This window comes from Gastrolobium bilobum, unplaced genomic scaffold (assembly GCF_033153095.1).
Source record: "Gastrolobium bilobum isolate Gb01-03AN ecotype WA unplaced genomic scaffold, APGP_CSIRO_Gbil_v1 utg5873, whole genome shotgun sequence".
Classification (NCBI taxonomy): domain Eukaryota; kingdom Viridiplantae; phylum Streptophyta; class Magnoliopsida; order Fabales; family Fabaceae; genus Gastrolobium; species Gastrolobium bilobum.
The window spans coordinates 375,774-398,380 of NW_026898064.1; the positions used below are offsets into that span (position 1 = coordinate 375,774).

Sequence of the window (22,607 nt, forward strand, 5' to 3'; positions counted from 1 at the left end):
GTGCAACATATTTAGCTTTATTTTTCATAATCACAGAAATTGCTAGATCAATTCAAGCATATCTTTTCATTCTAGTTGTCAAGTTCGTATTCTATTCCTTACAAATAGTTCAGTTATCAATTTGAAATGTTACGAAATGATAATAATTCAGATACAAAATATTACTTTCATTATAAATCATTCCTCTAACAGAATGTCAATATTGTCTTAAAAGATAACCTCCAAATACATATTGAATGGAGATCGGGTCTCTTGCATAAAGCTCTTTATTTTTTGACTAATTGCAATAAAGCATTCTCTAAAATAGATATAGGTCTTTATTGCATTTGCATACTGTTGTTACTATAGTTGCTGCTTGTAAGAGAGGCTAGGATGATTCCTCTAATCTATGGTGTAGGCATTTTCTGAGTAGTCCCTTAAACCTCTTCCACGTTTCATATAGTGACTCATTGTCCTTCTGAGTATAACAAGACATATCAACCTTAAACTTAGCCCGCTTGGACGATGGAGTCGACAAATCATCCCAAGTAGTAATGCTCCCCGAAGGTATTGCTTGTAACTAGCTCCTAGCTATCTTTCAATGAAAATGGAAATAGACTAAGTAAAATAGCATCTCTTGGAACGTCATTCATCTTCAAAGTGTCCCATAAAAGCAAAAATTCTCTAGATGAAGGTGAGGATCCTCTGTGCCTCCTCCATAAAATTGCTCACCTTGGATCGGTTGCAGTAGTGATGGCTTGATCTCAAAATTGTTTGTGTCCGCTAGAGGCCTCATAATACTTGCAGTAGGTTAAACTCTAAATGGAGTCATGTAGTCTTCTAGCGTCCTCCTCAGAGGCGACGATGGTGGATATTCTCTTCCAGCCATGGATTTTTCCTCCAATATTGTAGAACATAACACTTCTTGTTGCCTTCTTTCCCTTGCAAGCTTTCTGTTTCTTTTGCGATTTTCTTTATCTCTGGATCGAATTGCAGAGACTCGATGTCAACAGTATCTTGCATAAACCAGGAAATAGAATAATTAAATAAAAAATAAATCAAAATATCAAAAATAAAATTAAATAACATAAAATATAGGTCCAATCTAAAGTGTCTATAACTACTATTAATGTTGAAATAAACTAATCCCCAGCAACGGTGGCCAAAACTTGTTGCGGACTCGCCAATTGCACAAGTTGTACAAGTAATAAAGTGTATGAGTAAGAGTATCGTTCCTACAAGTAATTTTCTATTTATGCTTAAGTTGGACAATTGAACAAGAGAATTGTATAAAAACTAAACTAAATAACAAAGGAAGAAAGCAAAAATCGAGTTACTTAACAATCAAGAAACGTAGCTGGGGTTTTGATTTCCCCAATGTCCCATTTATGTTATGAATTAAAACCCTTAATTAAATGTCCTTTTCATATCGCTAATCGACTCACCTAAGTTAATTAAGACTCAATATGTTGACATCTTAATTCTTTACTCTTTTTAAACAATCATAATTCCCCGGTTGTTCTTCAAAGAAAATAAGATTTAAATCCAATAATCATAAAGATTGCATAACCCTTATGTCTATCCCTACAATCATAAGAATTAACGACGAATTTACCACACATTGTTCATGTACCAACATCCCTATTGTCATACACTTACCCTAAATCAATCTATAAGATCAAACACATAGAAGGCATGAAGAAAAGAAAACTTCATTCAATAAAAAAAGGAAATTTAACATTAAAGATTATTCATAACATAAAGAATTGATTGGACTAGCCCTAACTACAAAGAAAACTAGCCTGACATAGTAGAAATAAGAACATAAGAAAACATAAAAGCTTCCCAAACTCCATTGGTGTGATGGCGCGGTGAATCTTTAAGGTTTCCATTGTAATCTTACCTCTAGCTTGTCTCTAACTCCCAAAAGCATGAATGACGCGCTTCTACAATATAAATTATGCCTCTGGTGTCAAGTGATATCAAGAAGTCATGTAGAATAGCTTAAATAGGTGTAGGAATCCTTATTTTAGGTGAAAACCACGTAATGGGCCTTAATTGGGTCGCAACCAAGCATTAAAACGCGTTGGAACACGTTAATGTTGTGGTGTGACTTAGGGAAGTGCTCGAGCCGATTTCTAGCGAGGTTAAGATAAGAGATTAGGAATGGAGAAGATATTAAACTCTGGCCTGATAACTAGATGGGGTTGGAAAAACCTCTCAGAGAATTCACAGAGATCCAAGTACCACTAGAGGAGGTTCGTATAACCATAACGGAGTGTGCAGTCCAAGGTGCATAGAACGTTGCTTACTTACAAAGATTTTTGAATAACGATTAGGTTATAAAGGTGATGAGCAATAACCATACTTCATCATCCCTAGTTAAAGTTGTGTGTAGAAACATAATGAAGTTCTCGTACACCCAACTTAACACAATCTGGAAGAAAGTGTGGGCTTGGGTGATGTAGGTGACTGTACTAGGCAACTTACCTGTTTGAAGTAATACTAGTAAATGGGGTGGTGGCCAAACGTATCTCAGAGCCGCCCCTACCAAGAAGAAACTATCATTCATGTTTTGCGAGATTGTAAGCATGCTCAAGCTATATGACACGAGTGGTTTATAGGACATGTGGCCCACACTTTTCATAGTCTGGGGGTAAATGATTGGCTAAAGAAAAATATGGAAGGATCATGGGGCTTTAATTGATCTTCCGACTTAAGGGATATATTCTTATCCACTTGTTGGTTTTTGTGGATATGGAAAAATCAGCAAGTCCATAATATGAGTTTCCGTATAAAGGTAAAATGATGATCTCAGACTTTATGTTGCAAAATAGAAGAGCCAAGGACAAAGGTAGTCGTGAGGCCAACAATGGAAATAAAGATCAGATACAATGTCATTGGACTCCACCTGAATATAGCCGGTCTAAGCTTAATGTAGATGGGAACTCTTCTAGCACAACAAAGCAGGCTAGCTGCGGGGGACTTTTAAGGGACCACAATGGCGCATTTATAGGTGGTTTTAGTCTTAATGTTGGCTTTTGCAACCCTCAAGATGCAGAGCTATGTGGCATTTTAAAGGAGATGGATATGGCTTAGAGAACGAGGATAAAGAATTTGGAGGTTGAATGTGATTCAACTAATGCCAATGCATTAGTGCAAGAGAGGCAGGAGGACCATAGGGACTCTAGGGTAGTAACACAGATTCAAAAATGGCTGGCAGAGGATTGGACGGTTTGTTAAAGCAACTCTTGTGCCCACTGGTTAGTAGGGGTGTCAATATAGGTTATGACATGTGGGTCGACCCGCGACACGACACGAAAATTCGTGTTCGGGTTGACCCGTAAAAAAATTCGTGTCATGTTCGTGTTGAAAAAAATGACACGTAAAAAATTCATGTCGTATTCGTGTTGAGGTATTCGTGTTTGTGTTGAGCCATATTTTTTTTAATTATTTTATTTTTATTTTATTTTTTAAATTTTAAATTTTAATTTTTTTTTAAATTTTGAACCATTTTTTTAAAATTTTGTTGTCAATTACCGTTTTGACCCCTATTTTGCGTGTTATTCGTGTCGTGTCAATACGCAAAAAATTCGTGTCGTGTCAGTGTTGAAGATTTTGACACAAACAAAAATTTGTGTCGTGTTCGTGTTGATGTATTCGTGTCGTGTCAAATTCGTGTCGTATCAACCCATTTTGACACCCCTACTGGTTAGCAAAGAATCATCACAAGAATCATAACATGGCTCATGTTTACCACAACCCTCCCCCGCATCTGCTGGAATTGTTGTCAAAAGATGTGTTTTGTCTGTTGTTAGCATAGCAATGTAATTTTGTTTCCAAGGAGCTTGGCCTCTCCCTATTACACACACACACACACACATATATATATATATATATATATATATAGAGAGAGAGAGAGAGAAAGAGAGAGATGTAGGATCCTTTGACACCAGTGTCAAATTTGAAGTTTGACACCTCATCCTAGAGTCGATAGATCAAAAAAGATTAACGGTGCCACATGCTTACAAATTAGAGTCATTGATCTTTTCTGATCTAACTGCTCTCATATGAGGTGTCAAACTTTAAATTTGACACCGGTGTCAAAGGATCCTGACCCATATATATATATATATATATATATATATATATATATATATATATATATATATATGGGTCATAATCATTTTACACCAGTGTAAGTTACACTCTCAATCTTATCCGTTTATCCCACTTATATCTAAAGGCTGTAATTATTTAGTAATGTGAGCCATTGAATACAAGTGGATCAATTATCAAGATTGAGTGTAAGACTTCTAACTCTTACACCAGTGTAAGAATATCCTGTCTCTATATATATATATATATATATATATATATATGGTCCAAAGGTTGACCTTAATTGAGGGTGACAATTCGGGTTGACATCACAGAACACAAATATAAATATACTTAACATGAATATGTCATTAATTTAAAATCGGATGAAAATGTTCGACACGAATACGACACGCTTATTTTGTGGGTTGACACGACATGCCACAAATAACATGTAACCTCAAAGGGTCGCTTATTATGCGATTTGACATGACACAAAATAACACAAATAATTTGTCAATCTCAAAGTGTGTTGCTAATTATGCGGGTTGACAAGACACGATAAAACATGAATAATCTATTTACGACTTGACACGAAACGACACAAATAACCTGTAAGAATATTAAAACAATTCAATTTAAGGTTCGTGGGTTGACTTGTGACATGATACAAATTTTTCATGTCAATTGTTGCCAACACAAACACGATAAGAATTTGAAAACGGGTTGATCGAACATGACTTTTTCATGTCATGCGGATTGTGTTGAAAATTATCACCCTAACCTTGACCATTAGATATTAATACATAATATTTTTTAATGATTTTTTTTTGAATTTGTGAATGTAATATAATTATTTATACAAAAAATTTAATTTATAAATTACTTGTATTTAATAACTATCGAAACTGTTACAAAATTAATTTCACCTAAACAACTTATTTTTTTTTTATAAAATAAAGGAAATTTGTGTTAGACAAGTGGCTTCAAAACTTAAGAGGGAGGTGAATTGAGTTTTATAAAAAAAATTCGCAAAATGCCTTCTTTGATATTTTGAAAATTTATTCAATGAATTGATTTAACACAAATAGTTCTAGGTGAGGATGCTAGTGTATGAACAATATATAAGCAATTAAACAAGCAAATACAATCAAGTAAAGTAATTTAGAAATAAATTAAGGAGATGAAGGTTAGAGGAATTATAAACAAAATGTATCCTGGTTCGGTCACCACCATTTATGACCCACATCCAAACTAAAGCCGCTCGATCAATTTTCCACTAATGGTCAAGCTTCAAGGGTGCTTGATAAACCGCTACAATCTTCCAAGATTTTGGGCTCTTGGATGCCTTTAGACTTCGCTCAAAATTTTCTTAGAAATTTGGTAACCTCTCAAGTACAAGGGGTTCAGTCTCCTCTCAATTCAAGAATACAAGAGAAAATGTTTAACAATGGCTAAGTACTTTTAAAGTACATATTACACAAGTGAAAGAACTATGAGTGTTGACACTTTCACAAGAACAAAGCTCAAGAGTGTATATGATTAAGATGAATGAGAATGAGCAAATAATGTGTTTCAAATCAAGAATAATGATCAAGAAGTGTTAAGAGTTCAATATAACAGTGATTCCTTGTATTTAAAAGCATAATAAATGAGTATATTCAGCCATTTTTCGAGAACTAGCCATTAAGAGCTGTTATTTTTGTCTTTTGCTGCAATGGATAATCGATTATCTTAAAGGGGTAATCGGTTACCTCAAAAGGTAATTAAAAGGTTGGAAATTCATCAGAAAATAGTTTTCTTTATTTCAAGTGTATTTTAATCACTTTCAATCATTTGATAAACATTTGAAAACATAAAGAATTGGTTTTTGATTGTGAAAGGATGAATAGCTTGTGTGCGCTCTAATAAACATATTTTTTTGAGTATAATACTATACAATTGCTTCTCGATGTTTTTTTTTCCCGACAAACTGACTATTTTTTTTTCTCCATGCATCGCACGTGTCATGTACTAGTTTGATAAACATTTGAAAACATATTTTCATGAATGTGAGATACTAGGAATGATTCTCAATATCAAATGATGATTTAATGCATGAGTTTTGAAAAATACTTTGAGCTTTTTCATGCAAGTTGTCAATCACCCTTGCATTTAATTCTAAGTCCTAAAATATATATTACTCGTGGACTCTTTAGACTTAGGGCCTGTTTGGAGCACCTGATAAAGAAGATAGGATATGATAACTTATCATATCCTACTTTTATCTCTTGTTTGGTGGGTCAATAGGATATGATTAGCTTATCCTATTGACTAATTTTATCCTATCCAATACATGGTTTCTTATTCTATGGGAGGAGCTGGGTTAGGATTCAATAGGATATGATACCAATATTGAATACCCAATATATCCTCACGCTACCCAATATATTCCCACGTTACCCAATATATTTGTATTTATTGCATTATATTTTATTTTTTCTTTCTTCTTCTACATAATCTTATCAGATTGCTAATCAGGTGCTCATCAAACACAAAACATGATATAAGCTTATCATCCTCATATCATATCTTATCCTTATCAGCCTCATATCATATCCTACCAATATCTTATCCTGTCCACCAAACGAGCCCTTAGATTCTTCTCTTGAAACTTGAGTTTTGATCTTCTTTAAGCTTTGTCCATTGTCTTAATGAACTTCACATTGGTTGGTTAATTCTTTAGACTTCTTTTTGATTGTTGCAAATTGTAATACTTGAAGTTTTCTTTCCATACTTGTTTGTTATGATTAAAATCCTTATATCTTTAGATTTTTCATTTTGAATGCATTGATTTCACAATTTAAAGAGCTATGTATACAAGTAGTGAATGCATGTAAACTGATGTTTTGCCACGTAAAAGCTTAACTTCTTTTTTGTTTTTTTAGAAACTTGACATTTTTTTTGGGTAACAAACTCGACATCTTTATTAATTATTAACAATGAAAATGTTTTCCGGAAGAACATATACAAACTTTCAATTCATCCACGTTTTAAAGAATTATATTTTCTTGCATATAACGTGTGTGATAATTTTTATTTTTTTTTGGTAAACCGTCTGTGATAAAATTATAATGTAAATATGTAAAAAAATATGTAACTTTAATTGTAATTAAATGGTAAAATAATATAAATATGAAATAATAGGGTTACTTCAGTACTATAATTATATGAACTATCTGTATGAGTTTATAATTTTAAAAATAGCCATTGTGATTTCCCCCCCATGAATTTGTAACTACTTGTATCAATTTGTAATTTTTTAATTAACTTTATTATAAAAGAGAGGAAAATTATAAAATTCCTATTTAAAATTATGTACTCATGAAAAACTATCAAATTTATATTAAAGTATACAAATTTAAAAAGTTAGTTCCAAAGTGAACTCTAAAAATAACAAGAATAACAGCATGTTTGGCCTATTTTTTTAATTAAAAATCACTATTAAGTTAAAATTAAAGAAAAGAATTTAAAAAAAATTAAAAGCTATTTGGTAATTATATAAAACTGTTGTTAGGATTTTAAAGGGAAGAATGAAATATGATTTGTCATTATAATAAATCATTATGCTAAAGGATAAAATTTATAAATATAAATTTATAATAAGAGTAAAATAAATAGGGGGACTCCAAAAATCTGCCATATATCTTAAAAAAAGTTACTCGACTTTTAATAATTTTCTTTTTTTTTGTTCGTTATAAAAAAATTTATAATAAAAGTTTTTATAGAATTATATTTGATTGCTTTTTAGAAAAGAAAAATTAAAAAATAATTGTGTCAAATTGTCTCTAGTTGGATCCACATTATTCTTCTAAATTAAGCAAAATGAGGTGAATTTGATTAGACTCTCCACCTTTCTAATAATCAGTAGTAAAAAAAAAAATTTGACTGTTGACTTTTATAAACTAAGGTCAACAGAAACCGGCAACCGCTAACTTAACAGACAACATCCAAAGTGTCCGAACCGCACGCGAACATTCCCTGCTTTTTATGAAATTACAGTTCATCCAGTGCAAGAGGAAACTTGCGCTATGATTTTCACTGTTCCTGAAGAGTAGAAGAATCGTTAACCAACAACAACAGACCCAAAAACTCAAGCTTGTTTAGATCTCTCTCACCATTCGATCCAAGGTAAGGTAAAATCAAGCACCCATGACCTTACACTATTGGGTTTCTATTATTTCTGATTCCCTATTCCCAATTTCTTCTCTTTTCTGAAAAAGGGTGTTCACCAAATACTCACCATGAGCGAGGTCTTCGAAGGTTACGAGCGCCAGTACTGCGAGCTCTCTGCTAATCTCTCCCGCAAATGCAGTTCCGCGTCTCTTGTTTCTGACCAAGGTACCTTAAAAATCGAAACTTTGTTGTCTTTTGACCCAGTTCCAGAGGACCCTTTTTCGTTTTGCACCTGTTCCTTGTCGTTTACCTGTTTTTCTGTGTTGTTCTTTGATGTCTTCTGCTGCCCTTATGTGTTTTTTCGCCTTTGCTGCTGTAGCTTCATTGCTCTGATTGATTCTGAAGACATCATAGTTTGTCTATTGGGAAGTGGAACTGCTTAGATTGGCTGATTGCTTTACTCTTCTTCCAAATTGTCTATTAGATGGTGTTGAATTGACTATGAGCAAGATAATAGGGATTATTGTCCAAAATTTGTTGTACTAGAAATTCTTTGAATGACAAGAGGTGGCCAAAACAAGTGAAAATCATAATTGTGTTATTAAATAATGTCGTGCTATAGCTATATGATTTGATGAAGTATCCTATATCAACAGTTATTGATCAGTTGAGTTAATTATATAACTGGGACTAGGCAAGTTCTTGGACTTGAGTGAAGTTTGCTGGTTGCTGCAGTGCAATCGGATTATCCCTAGTGACATCTATTTGGTCATATGTTCCCTTTGTTAATAATATTTACTCATTAGAAATGAATTCTTAAACAAATTTTCCTGTGAAGCTGGAGGATTTAATTTACTGCGCTGGGTGTCTAATGTTTTCTTGTGCATGCTTCTGTGACATAAAGATGTATTTTGGCTTATCATTTACTTTCACGTTAAATCCTGGTTGCTGAATTTTATTTAATCAACACTAATTTCAGAACAGAAGCAGCAAAAGTTTTCTGAGATCAAAGCTGGACTAGATGACGCTGATGTTCTGGTACAAAGTTGAAATATTTGCTTACATCCCCAGGCTTTATTTTTATGGGTATTATCTTTTATCTGTTTTTGATTCCCCGTCTCTCTCTTTCTCTCTCTTCAGATTCGGAAGATGGACCTTGAGGCAAGAAGTTTGCAGCCAAGTGTAAAAGCAATGCTTCTTGCAAAGTTGAGGGAATACAAATCCGATCTAAACATGTTGAAAAAGGAATTTAAACGGTTAACATCACCTACTGCTGATCAGGCTGCCCGTGAAGATTTGTTGGAGGCTGGAATGGCAGATGCACATTTGGTATATCTGGAACTCTGGATTGTTTTACTTGATAGCAAATTTATCTGAAAAACAAAAGAAGGAAGCTTGTGACTTTCTTGGTTAGAGAGCTCTAAATTTGGGGGGGGGGGGGGGGGGGGGGGGGGGGGGGGGGAGTTCTGTTTCTAGTTCTTATTATTTTCCTTTTTGTTTGCTTGTGATAATATCAAATACTATTTATTCACTTCTGTATCTCCTTTTTGGGATCATGAATGAATATGTCTTGACCTGTTAACCAAGTAACTACCATTAAGGCTCTTCAGAAAGTGATCTTTTAATTGACTGAATCTGAATGTTATTTTAGTTACCACACTAATATTCATCATTAGTTTTTTACTGTTTTTTCACAGTTCTATTACTCTCTTTTTTTGTACATCATATTAGGGTATTTAGTGTTGATATCTTTAGCCTTTTTTAATTCTGAATTCCGTTGTAGAATGTATGGTTCTAGTTCCTAGAGACCATTAAAGTTTGAAGAAATATTTGTGACTGAATGTGGGTTCGATATCAGCAACTGCACCCAGTTCATATAGAGGCTATGTTATTGCAGGTGTATTTATTGTAAGATGTTTGTGTTTTGCATCCATTTTGCAGCCTGAGTTGCGATTATTATTGTTATTAAGCATGGCATACGTATTTGATCACTTACGTCATAGAGCATTATGACTGGGATGGGAATGAGACTGATAGTTTCGTGCAAATAAGGTTGCAAATGTTTTGCACATGCATCCCTTAGGATCTGTTTGGCTTATCCCCATATTTTGTTTTCTGAATTTTGAAATTAGTAGGTTTTTTAAGTTGGTTGAACTTGTAAGGCAAGAAATGCAGTAGATCTGACGTTGTAATCTATTATTTGGTGGGGGGAAATGGATAATATTGCAGGCATCTGCTGATCAGAGAGAAAGATTAACTATGTCAGTAGAGAGAATCAATGATTCGAGTGAGAGACTTAGGGAGAGCCGAAGAACAATGTTGGAGACTGAAGAAATTGGTGTCTCAATACTTCAAGATTTACACCAGCAGCGTGAGACTCTCCTGAACTCCCATAAGAAGGTATGTTCATATGTGAATGCTGTTTTTTTGAATGGTGTTCTGTTTATGTCAACTTTAGATAGTTTTAGTCCTCTTTTAATTTACTAGGAAAGAATCATGAGATGATCTTATTCTCTAAGGAGAAGTATTAAAATCAATCATGATATGCTTCCTCGGAGAATAAGATTGCAAGTGCAATGTAGAAGCCGTGGTGATTGTTGGTTGATGGTCATTTTTTTCTATGACTTGCAGCTTCATGGGGTAGATGATGCTATCGACAAGAGTAAGAAGGTTTTAACGAGCATGTCACGAAGAATAACTAGAAACAAATGGATCGTTGCATCTCTGATTGGAGCTCTTGTTCTTGCTATAGTTGTTATTCTATTTTACAAGCTATCTCATTAACTAATAATAATATGCACAAGATACGACAGGGTGCAAGCTATCTTTTATGCTTGTATGTGCTTCGTTGTATATAGGAGCCATTTGTGATGCTTTTCAGTGATATCTTGCTGTTTATGCTTTTTTTTTTTTTTTTTTTTTTCGAACTGAAAGAGCGTGTACTTGATTCAAGTATTTTGTTGATGTATACTCATTTTATGACAAGATGCTTTGCAAGCATTTTTTATGAATTCCAAATCCTTTGTGCTAATGCTGTATGCTAGCGCCTTGCTCATTGTCATAGCTTCGGTTTGAAGCGCTAAAGACTCCCCCCCCCGGCACTGCACTCAGGGGAAGGGAAAGAAAAAAGAAAAAAGAAACACTTTTGATTGTTGAACTGTTCAGTATCGTCTCAGAAAATCCGAGAAACATGGATACGGGACACGAAGAAATTAGTTGTTTCTACATATGTTCTGAAATGAAAACGTGTCCAACACAAGGCTTTTGACGTGTAAGACACATAACAGCCAATTTCTTGAAGTGTTTGTTTCATGACTGAAATTTACGGCAGAGGAGTTATTAGGAAATCACGATTTCCCAGGGATATGATAATAAGATAAATTTTTAAAAAATGTTACTAAAAAATTGTTTGATAGACTAAAATATTTCTGAAAATATTTGATTAATTTTCATGATACTATGTTTAGTTATATTAAATTTTTTCTTGTCATAGAAATCTTAGAATACCACTCCCTGGATGGTATTTTAAAAAAAAATTTATACACAAATAAAATCTTGAAAAAATCATATTTTTGAGAAAATTTTAAAAATCTTGTATCAAACGTGGATAAATACAATTACAACTTGAAAATCCTAAAAAAAAATCTTGTACGGGAGTTTTAAAAGTTAATAAGGGAGTTTTAAAGAGCAAAACTTGGAACTAATAAGGGAGTTTTAAAAGTCCGTTCCCCAATTAGGTCTCATTTCCCCCTTCTAACATAAATCGAAGGGCCTGTTAGCCTTCTTTGGTGATTTTTTATTTTTTATTTTTAAAGTTTCTACACCCAAAGAAAAATGGCGTGACTTCAATATATTTCATCTAACATACCAATCAGAAGGGTCAATACTTCCCATCCTTTTTTATTTTACTCTAAGTCCTATCTTTTTGCATAAACCACATTGACAACTCTCTTTTATTTTTCATTTTAGTTTCACTCTCATAAAATCTTATTGTTTTTGGAAAAATGCTAGACAATCAGAATTTTTTTTTTTGCCAGAAATTTAATAAAATATATTTGACATCTTAATTGATTTTTCAATGGTTGAGTGTGATGCACCTAGAATCAATTTACATGAGAAAATTTATATTTTAAATGTGATTTGATTCCTTTTCTTAATTTTTTAATTATTAGATTGATTTGATTTTAATTGTTTCCCTTATTTTAGGTATGATTAATGTTGTATTTGTAATTAACTATATTTAAATTTTCCATTTTTATAGGTATATTTTAATTATGTTTTAGGGTTATTTGACACCCTATAAAATAGTGTTTAGGACTTCACTTATAAGTTATTAAATAGTGTTTAGGACTTCACTTATAGGTTATTGAATTTTGAATATTGATTATTATTTTTGAGAGCAAAGATTTTCTTTATCAATCCCAAATTCGTTTATTCAAGCTATATTCTAACGTTTCAACAAAAGTTATGACGATGGGTTGAGGAACTAGAACGACAATTTGCGAGATCGCAATTGTCCATTCAAACAGAAGACAAGATGAACTCCAGAGATGCATATGATGAGAGAGACGTCCCCCTCTTTGTTGTTTTGAGCTAGGGACGAAACTATAGATTTCGACTAAGAATTTATTCATCTCTTCCAAACATTGGGATGGAGATCGAGATTCTTGAGTTTGAGGACAAAATTCATCCAAATGAGTTTATCGATTGGTTGTATGCCATCACGAGGATCTTTGACATCAAAGATTTGACCGAATGCCGGAAGGTTAAATTCGTGGCAATCAAATTAAGGAAGCATGCCTTGAATTGATGGAAACACATGAAAACACATCATGCTAGGGATGGGAAGAACATTGTGACATGGGACAAGATGGATAAGATGCTACAAAAAAGGTTCTACGTAATCAATACAAGGAGAATCATTTATTAAATATCACAACTTAAAGTAGGAGGATTTAACGATTAAGTAGTATACTAATGAGTTTGACCGCTTGAGGATGTGTTGTGATGTGGCTAGAGAATAAGAAGAAGAAGAAACAATTGCTTGATATTTGAGAGGATTGCAAATTAAGATTTTCGATGTTGTTCATTTACATCAATATTGGAGCTATAATGATGTGTGTAGACTGACTTTAAAGGTAAAATGGCAGTGTAAAAGGAAGGGTAGCAGTCTTAAATTTCAAAGCCATTTTTTCAAGCCAATGATGACTGCTAATCCAACACAAGTGGTAGCCAATGAAGCGATTTCCAAACCTACTTTCAAGGAAGGGCATAATACTAAAAATCTACTAGAAGAAGAGCTATAGCAAAGATGTGTTACAAGTGTTAATGGATTAGGCATTTCGTCATGGATTGTCCAAATCTGCAGATTGTGACTCTTGTTGAATCTCCGGTCTATGATGAGATCCATGTCTATTATGAATTCGATAAAGAGTAGAACAATAAGAATCCACTTGTTGAGACTCCATTATATGACGAGTTCCCTGTCTATGATGAATCCGATTGAGAGCAAGATCATGCGAATCACTTGTTGATGCTCCAATCTATGACAAATTCCCTGGCTATGATAAATATGAGGGAGAGTGATACGATGGAATCTAGAGGCAGAGGAGATCCTTTATAATGATTATGGTGAGTCCGTAGTTACCAGTAGAGCTTTAGGTGTTGCTAAAGTAGAAGATAAATTATGGCTTAGGCACACCATCTTTCATATTGAGTGCACTAGTGGAGGAAAAGTCTGCAATATGATAATAGACGGAGGGAGCTACAAGAATGACCTGCTTACTATTACGGTGGAGGCAAACTTTAAAATGAAGATAAAAGATATTGGATTGCATCCTTCATATTGTATTTCGTTGAGATTAATGAAAGGGTTACGTGGAAAGTCAAGGAAATCCTAATATCTCCAACAAAGCTGAAGTTATATCCAAAGACGCCATGGAGAATGATTCTTTATTCAAGAAGTCTTTAATTTGCAAGCAAAATGGTGAACTTTGGTACAACGAATATAACAACATCATGCTCTATGGAGAAGACGATTTAGCTTTTGCTGGAAGTTTGATTGGAAATAATCCGCGACAATGGAACTTAATGTTACCTTAGACAAAATTCTCCTATGGCAGATTACATAATCGAATCACTAATAGTTATTTGGAGATAGTTTATGGGCATAATCCAATTACTTATATAGATCTCACACCATTGCAATCCCCACACGATTCAATTCTAATACAGATGAACATGCCAAGCAGATCAAATAGTCATTCACAAGCTCTACTCTTAATTAGGAAATTTAGTGATATAATACTAGAAGAGTTGCCACCCAAAAAAGCATATTCGAGGACAAATCTTTTCTTAGAAAATGAGGATGATGTACTTAGAATGGACTTACAAGGAAAGGCTTACATTCAGAATATGATTTGACTCTTTTCTTAATCTTTTAATTATTAGGTTGATTTAATTTTAATTATTTCTTTATTCTAGATGTGATTAATATTGATTTATATGTAATCAATTATATTTAAATTTTTCTTTATTATAAGCATATTTTAATTATGCTTTAGGACTATTTGACATAAGGTTTTAAGACTCGAATTATAGGTTATTGAATTTCGAATATAAATTATTATTTTTGAGAACAATCATTCTCTTTATTAATTTCAAATTCATTTGTTGTGCTTCTTTTCTATGCCTTTTGACTTTAGAGTCATAGTGTCTAAATCCCTTTATTTCATCTAATAATTAAAGAAGTTATGTCAAAATTGTGAATATGTAACATAAATAAATGTCTTTTCATGTTTCCCAACGTTCGTCTGCCCGTTGATATACTCATGCGATTTGTTCTTCAAAAGGGTTTCCTCCGGAAAGACTAGGGATGCCAAACTCTCTAATAATTGAAAAAGTTACGTAAAAATTCGGAATATGTTTTTTCTTTCTGATAATCCACCTACATGGTATTATTATTACAGACTAAATTCACATTTACAATATGCATAAACATATATTATGACGCAGATTTTTTTTTAGAAAAAAGTTTTAAAGGAAGTACAAACTAAAAAAAAAAATTAATATTTATAACAACAAGGGAAAAACATCTATCCTTTTAAAGGATATAAGGTTATATCATTTTAGATCATAACCATTGATTTCCTTCCATCAACGGTTATAATCTATTGGCCAAATATATTATTAATTAATTAACAATTTTGATCCAATAAATTATAATCGTTGATAGACGGAAATCAACGGTTAAGATCTAAAATAATATAATCTTATATTCTTTAAAATGGCAGATGTTATTCCCTAACAACAATATTGAAAAACACACATTATACATTTATAGAAAAAATATTTGTCCTTTTAAATTACATAAGTTGTGTCATTTCAGGTGAGATTCACACCTTTATATTTTTTCGTCCACTCTCTCTTCTCCTTTATCTATCTCTTTCTCTCACTTAAAATGACCCAACTTTACATCCTTTAAAATGATACACATTTTTTCCTACATTTATATAATTTTATGCACGTTTATATGAGTTTGGTGTTTGTCATTTTAAATGACATAAGTTAAATAATTTTAAGAGAGAGACAGACGCAAGAAATGGAAATCATGGGAGAGAAAATGAGTGATTTTTTTTTTAATTTAAATTTTAAGTAAAAAAATATGTTTTTGTGTCTATCTTTCTCTTAAAATAACATAATTTTATGTCATTTAAAATAATAAACACTTTTCGTAAATCTGCCGGTTTCAGTTTCAGGCATTCAAGAACAGAGACATAATTTCTTTTCAGTACAAAGAGACATAATTTATTTATAAAGGATGCATGATTCGATGAAAAAATGAAGAACGAAGGGTATGTTTAGTTGTGTTGACTTTTTTCTTCTTCTTAAAACTATTTGTTGAAGGTAGAAATGTGTATGGGTCAACCCAAACCGATTTTTTTAAAAAATCAAATTGAATTGGTTTAAATATTTCGGTTCGAAAATGTTTCGGTTCGATTCAAAAGAGATTCGATTTGGTTGGAAACGATTCGGTTCGATTCGAAACCGGTTCGGGTCGACCCTATTTTGAAAATAAAAAAAATGAAAAAATAAAGTTATAAAAATCAATTTGGTTCGGAAACAGTTCAGTTCTTAAATTAGTTCGATTCATGATTTGATTTTTAAAAATCGGTTATTTTAAGTGCAATTTAGTTCGGTTCATGGTTCGGTTCAGTTTTTTGGTTATTTTGCACACTCTTAATTGACAAGTTTGATGTTTGTTCTTTTAAAGAAGGGTTTTATAAGAGTTATGTTGTAGGAAAAGTGATTGTGTAACGTTATAGAGATTCGTTTTACGTGCCTTAATTTTTTATTTATTTTTTTGTTTTAAAAAATGTGGGCCCCACAAAATGTTGTGAGTGTAGAAAAGTTTATTGTGTTATGTTAAAGGATAAAACGAAAACCCTTTAAAGAATATAGAATTGTACCACTTAAATTTTAAAGTGAGAGAAAGACAAAAATAATCAAAATTATGGAAAAAAATGGATGATTTTTTTAATTTAAATTTTAAATAAAAATATTTATTTGTGTCTTTCTTTCACTTAAAATGTCACAACTCTATATTTTTTAAGAGGAAGGTTATACTTACAATCTGTTTCGTTTATAATCTCTTACAACTATATCGTAACCGTTTATTTCCATAAATCAACGACTATTATTTTCGCAAATTAAACTTATTAACTAATTATTATTTTGCAATAAATGATAACCGTTGATTGACGAAAATCAACCGTTAAGATATGTTTGTAAGAGGTTATAAACGAAAATAAATATAACCTTCTTCATCTTTTTAAAGATAAATATTTTTCACTTTGTAAAATAGTTACAAAAACATGTACTTTTTATGTGTTTTTTCTATTTTAAAAATTAAAAGTTAAAACATAAAACAATAACAACTCATATATATTCTTTAAATTTGATTCTAAAAATAAAAAAATAATAACAAATTTAAATTCGTTTTTTAACAAAATAATCCTTAGCAAATGAGTTTTTTATTCTGAAAACCAAAAAATTATTTTTAAAAATATTATTTAAACAGGGCCCTAAATGCCTGTTTTATTGTGTTATGATTTTTTAGTTCTTAAACTATTTCGTAGAATAGTTAATGAAATAAGGGATAGAATATTGTAACAATCAACTAGTGTTACTATCAATGTTATTACCAATCAATTTCATCGTTAGATGGATTATGTTGATCCAACGGTTATATTTATTTTTATCTTTGTATAATTACGATTCCTTATATATAATGTGAAAGCATTAAATATGAGAAATCGTAACCATATAAAAGTGAAAATAAATATAAAGTATTAAATACGAGGAATAATAACCATATAAAGATAAAAATAAATATAACTGTTAGATTAACATAATCGATCTAACAGTGAAATTGATTGGTAGTAGCATTGGTAATAATACTAATTGGTTGTTATAATATTCTTTCCCATGAAATAAATACGTTCTATATTTTTTTTTTATTTTGAAAATTAAAAGTCAAAATATAATAAAAATAAATCGTATGTATTTTTAAATTTGACTCTTAAAGTGAGAAATAATTACAATTACAATTTATTTTTTTTAGAAAACAAACCTTATCAAACATATTTTTTTATATTTGTAAAAATCGAAAAATAATTTTTTGAAACAGATTTCAAACATGCTATAAGAATCCCCGATTTGAATATAATATGAGTTAGATGGTTGAACGGGGAAAGTTATCATGTAAAAGATGATCACGAAGTTGAGTCCATGCCATGCCATGCCAAAATGGGTCCTGATTGGTGAGCGTGCTAAGAGTTTGGAAGAAAGAAGATCCACGTGGGACCCACACCTCCCAGTCCCACCGCTTCACAGAATCACAGACACAGATGAGAGAGAAAAAAAAAAAAAAAAACACAAAATCCCCCCACATTCACAAACCTAACTCTGCTTCTCTTCTTCTTCTCTCTTCTCTTCAAAGTAGAAAATAGAAACCCAATTGCAACCAATTTGATTTGATTTGATTTGATTAGATGGATTCGCTTCCTTCTGTGTCGCCCTCCATGGTTCTACCTGCAAGCAACCCTTTCCACCCTCAAACTCGACGACTTCCTCTCTTTTCTCATCGTCCCCGTCTTCTTACCACCCTCGTCTCTTCAACAAGAAGGAAGCACGTTTCCTGCAACTCGGGCGGCGCCGCCGCCGCAGCAGCAGGAGACGACGAAGTCGACAGGGCGCTTCACTTGGACGGCACCATTCCCGGAACCTCCAACGAGTTCGTCAAACGCGTTTCCTCTCGCGCTTACGACATGCGCAGACATCTCCATCAATCCTTCGATTCCAGCAGCTACGATGGTACGCGCTGCGTTTTGCCTTTTCCATTTTGCGTTTTATGGAAAAAAAAAAATAAAATAAAAAAATAACAGAGTTCATTTTAGGGACAAGGTTGGTTTTTAATTTGTTATTTTTCTTTTCGTCAGTTTTGGATGCCAACCCTTGGAGAGAAGATTCGAAGCCTGTGTATGTGCTCACCCAAAAGGAAAATCAATTGTGCACAATGAAAACCCGGAGAAGTATAAGGTTTCATTCGCTTTGTTCTCTTTCTTTTAAAAAAAATTTAATTAATTAATAATTGGCTTTTGCCTTACCTGAGCTTACTTTTTTTTGTGTAACAGTGAAGTTGAAAGAGAGCTTGGGTTATTGTTTTCTAAAGGAGGAAACTGGAGATCTGGAATTGGAAATCAGACCAAACAAGCAAGGGGAGGGACAAAGTTTCCAATGCTTGTTGAAGATATTAGAGAGGGAGTGCTTGTATGTATTCTATTCTCTCCCTCCCTCTCTCTCTCTCTCTCACACACACACACACACACACATACACATACACACGAAATTGTAGCTAAATTTCTATATTTTTATTTTGTATCTTTCCAAACATCCAATTTGTAACATGAAATGCTTCAGAAAATACTAGAAGTTTATGTGCTTCCATTTCCTTCCAACGTAATTGTAATATGCTTGCTTTGCTAATTGCTAACTAGGATAAAAAAGGGCAACCTGGTGCTATAAATGGTCCAGGAAAGGGTTAGATTCATTAGGTGGAGCTCATTTTAGGTACAACTGGAGTATGTATAATGTACTCCTTTACCAAAAAGAGAAAAATATGGGATGAGTGGAAATAATCATAAAGGTGAGGATAGGATAAAAATATTACTTTTTTCCATATTTAATAAATGATGTACCAAGTACTTGGTGTAACAGGAGCTCCGAAAATGTTTTTTATTACGTGGGTGTTATTGCCCAGGATTGATTTTCAGATTCCAACTGGAAAACAGAGAAGGAGTAATAGAAACCACACTTGGCAGAATTCAATTACTTCAATAATTATACAATACTAGAGGATATTCCTCTTCACAAGGAGTCGGAGCCTTCCTCAGTCCCATATTATTCTCCTATCTATCTTCTGATTAACTCCCATAAACCATCACATAACTAATAAAATACAGAAACAGAATAACTTCCTAATTACAAAGTAACTTCCTTCCTGTTGTGGCCGGCCTACACAGGCCCAGTGGGATGGGCCATACACTTAATGGCCCAATAGAGGTCTCACTAGGTAATACCTTGTGAGTGAGCTCATGGGTCACACCACGGGGATCCCTTTCTCCTTGCACAGCTCAGTTGGTAAGGCAACACCTCACTGCAATAGTGGAGGCAATGACTAACAATTTTGACTCACGTTTTCTCTCTCTCTCATCATCATTAGGGAATATTCACTCCTTTGTATAATCCCTCCTCTCCAGTAGAGGAGGCACCTGGTTTCTAATACGTTTTTGTGCTGTTACTTTGTTGGATTTTAGAGTCACAGTAGCCTACACACCATCCCCCTCATCACAGCCATCTCTGTGATTGCACTAGTGGTGACTCTTCTTGAGCTTTGGTCCCTGCTTCTTTGAACACTTTCATATTGACATACTTCATCCATTGAGGGATATAGCCTAGCTCTTAATCCATAACAGTTCACTTCCCTAATGCATAAACATAAACTAACAATAGCTCCTGTCACAACTGTTATTTACTAATACATAAAAACTAATTAATTAATTAATTTGTCTAGAATAGACTTTGAAGGGTTTGGGTCCTCTAACACCCATTCCGCATCAATGGGTCTACAGGAGGTGGCTTTTTTTGGCATTTTCAAGAGGCAGATTAGTTGAATCAAACCTGTGAACTCCAAGTCACACGGCAATAACATTAATTGTTGTACTAAGGTTTACCTTCCAAATGCTAACTAGGACTAGGATGCAACTTACAAAATTCCTTGATTTGTTTTCCCTAATATTCCCTGCTAGCCTAAAGAATAAGCTGAACCATGCCATTACAGTACTTTCAATGCATTTGCGATTTTTTTATTTTTTTTATTTCCTTTTTTTGTTTTGAGGGCGTGGGAAGGCTGGCTAATCCGAGTGAAGATTCAAATACCTATCATACATTGATTCTTGAAGGTATCCCTAACGGATTGAAGACCATATAAATTAGAAATATTTATAAATTATTAAAAATAAATAAATTCATTTCTAATTAAGACATGAGTCACATGACCATTAATTAAGAAGAAGTGGGGAACACAGAACCTATTAATGCCTAGGATTTTATTGAAAGCAAAAGCGTTGCATTGGACTGTTTTTCTTATAATGATACAATATTGTATATAACATATTGGTTATTGTAATTTTTGATCCATTCACATAATTTAATCACTTACAATTTGACAAATGGTTGCAGGTATTTGAAGATGAAAATGAAGCGGTAAAGTATTGTGACTTGCTACAAGGAGGTGGTCAAGGCTGTGAGGGTGTTGCTGAGATAGAAGCCTCATCGGTACAAATAACTAAGCAAATATTATTTGTCACTGTTCTCTGTTGTTTGAAAACTTATACCATAATATTTGCACAACTTCCTGCAGATATTTGATCTTTGCCGGAAAATGAGGGCTCTTGCAGTTCTATTCCGCAGAGGGAGGACACCTCCTCTACCTGAAAGTCTTAAGCTCAATCTGCGAGCTCGAAAACGGTCCCTAGAAGACCAAGACGATTTGATATGAATTTCAAATTCCCTTGTGATGGGAGGAAAGCAATTGTATACTAATATGCTTAGCCCCCTAAAGGAACAAAAATATGTATAATGATTAGAAATTCATTCATCAGTATAATTGAAAAGAATATAACATGTATCCAAAAAAACAAAAACAAAAACAAAAACATAGCGTGTATATATATGGCTGCTCAATGCTAATGTTCAAATTTTCGGCTTTTCATTGAGAATTTGAAACAACCTATGGAAGGTAGCCCTATATAGATTTTATGGATCCAAGATAAATCGGCCTTATATGTATAAAGAAAGTATCATAGGTGTTGCTCCCCTATTGGAACATGGAATATCCGGTTATCCACTATCATGTGCCAATACTTGATTTTGGTATCAACCAGTAGAATTTTCCACTTTTCCATATGCCAAGACTTGATTTTGGGGTCAACCAGTAGAATTTTCCACTTTTCCTTTTATAGGCCTATGTAGCATCGACACTGATACGGGACACCAGACACGCTACGACACGACATTCTGACACGTTAATTCTAAAACTTATTATATTTCGACACGTTAAGACACAACTAGTAGAATTTTCCACTTTTCCTTTTATAGGCCTATGTAGCATCGACACTGATACGGGACACCAGACACGCTACGACACGACACTCTGACACGTTAATTCTAAAACTTATTATATTTCGACACGTTAAGACACGTTTTGATATTAAATATTATTTTTAATTTATGTAATGTATATTATATTTATTACTCATTAATTTAGCAAAAAAATGAAGTTAAACTTATAATACCTATCAATTTTACAAAGAAACATAAGATATTTTAAATATTTATATTAAACTCAATAAAATGTTAATCGTAATCCAACGAATTTAATAGTTGGAACTAAAAACACAACGCAATATAACATTTGAATTTTTTTTGAGTCTCTACAACGTGTATTAAAGTGTCGGAGTGTCGAAGAGTATCGGAAAGTGTCGAACATGACACGTCAGAGTTTTTGAAGTGCCGGTACTTCATAGTTATAGGCAATATTATGTAATGATTTCCCACAGTAGAGTTATTGTTTTGAGATTGACAAAAAAAGCCAGAGCAATTCTCAATGTTTATGGTCGCAATCTCGTGCATATATAATTCAGATAGTGGCAAGGTCAAGAGTCACTTATATTAAAACAGAAAAAGAAGCACGTGGGAATGATAATATTTTTAAATCAAATTGAAATTTGAATCGGTAAGACTTTTAAGTCGTA

At 33.0% G+C, this 22,607-nt stretch overlaps 2 protein-coding genes and 1 non-coding gene across 5 annotated transcripts; all 3 read left to right on the forward strand.

Annotated features, from left to right (window-relative positions):
* Nucleotides 1-383: 383 nt before the first annotated feature.
* LOC133312523 (small nucleolar RNA R71) lies at nt 384-490 on the forward strand. Its single transcript, XR_009751688.1, has one exon. It is a non-coding gene; the product is annotated as a small nucleolar RNA R71 (small nucleolar RNA).
* Nucleotides 491-8,109: 7,619 nt separating this feature from the next.
* Nucleotides 8,110-11,242, forward strand: LOC133312493 (vesicle transport v-SNARE 12). Of its 2 annotated transcripts, none has more exons than XM_061513697.1 (6): nt 8,110-8,247; nt 8,340-8,457; nt 9,212-9,270; nt 9,373-9,561; nt 10,462-10,632; nt 10,864-11,242. In XM_061513697.1, exons 2-6 carry the CDS (start codon nt 8,361-8,363, stop codon nt 11,014-11,016), a joined length of 669 nt encoding a protein of 222 aa, XP_061369681.1. In that variant the 5' UTR covers nt 8,110-8,247; nt 8,340-8,360; the 3' UTR covers nt 11,017-11,242. The 2 variants fall into 2 exon arrangements, with proteins under 2 accessions (XP_061369681.1, XP_061369682.1); XM_061513698.1 differs by having other exon boundaries at nt 8,190-8,252; nt 8,380-8,457; nt 10,864-11,240.
* A 6,891-nt stretch (nt 11,243-18,133) lies between these two features.
* On the forward strand, nt 18,134-21,590 carry LOC133312507 (uncharacterized). Of its 2 annotated transcripts, none has more exons than XM_061513718.1 (5): nt 18,134-18,606; nt 18,678-18,831; nt 18,927-19,062; nt 21,034-21,129; nt 21,215-21,590. In XM_061513718.1, the coding sequence occupies exons 1-5, from the start codon at nt 18,285-18,287 to the stop codon at nt 21,350-21,352; spliced, it is 846 nt and encodes a 281-aa protein (XP_061369702.1). In that variant the 5' UTR covers nt 18,134-18,284; the 3' UTR covers nt 21,353-21,590. The 2 variants fall into 2 exon arrangements, with proteins under 2 accessions (XP_061369702.1, XP_061369703.1); XM_061513719.1 differs by having other exon boundaries at nt 18,141-18,606; nt 18,732-18,831; nt 21,215-21,588.
* The last annotated feature ends 1,017 nt before the right edge of the window (nt 21,591-22,607 follow it).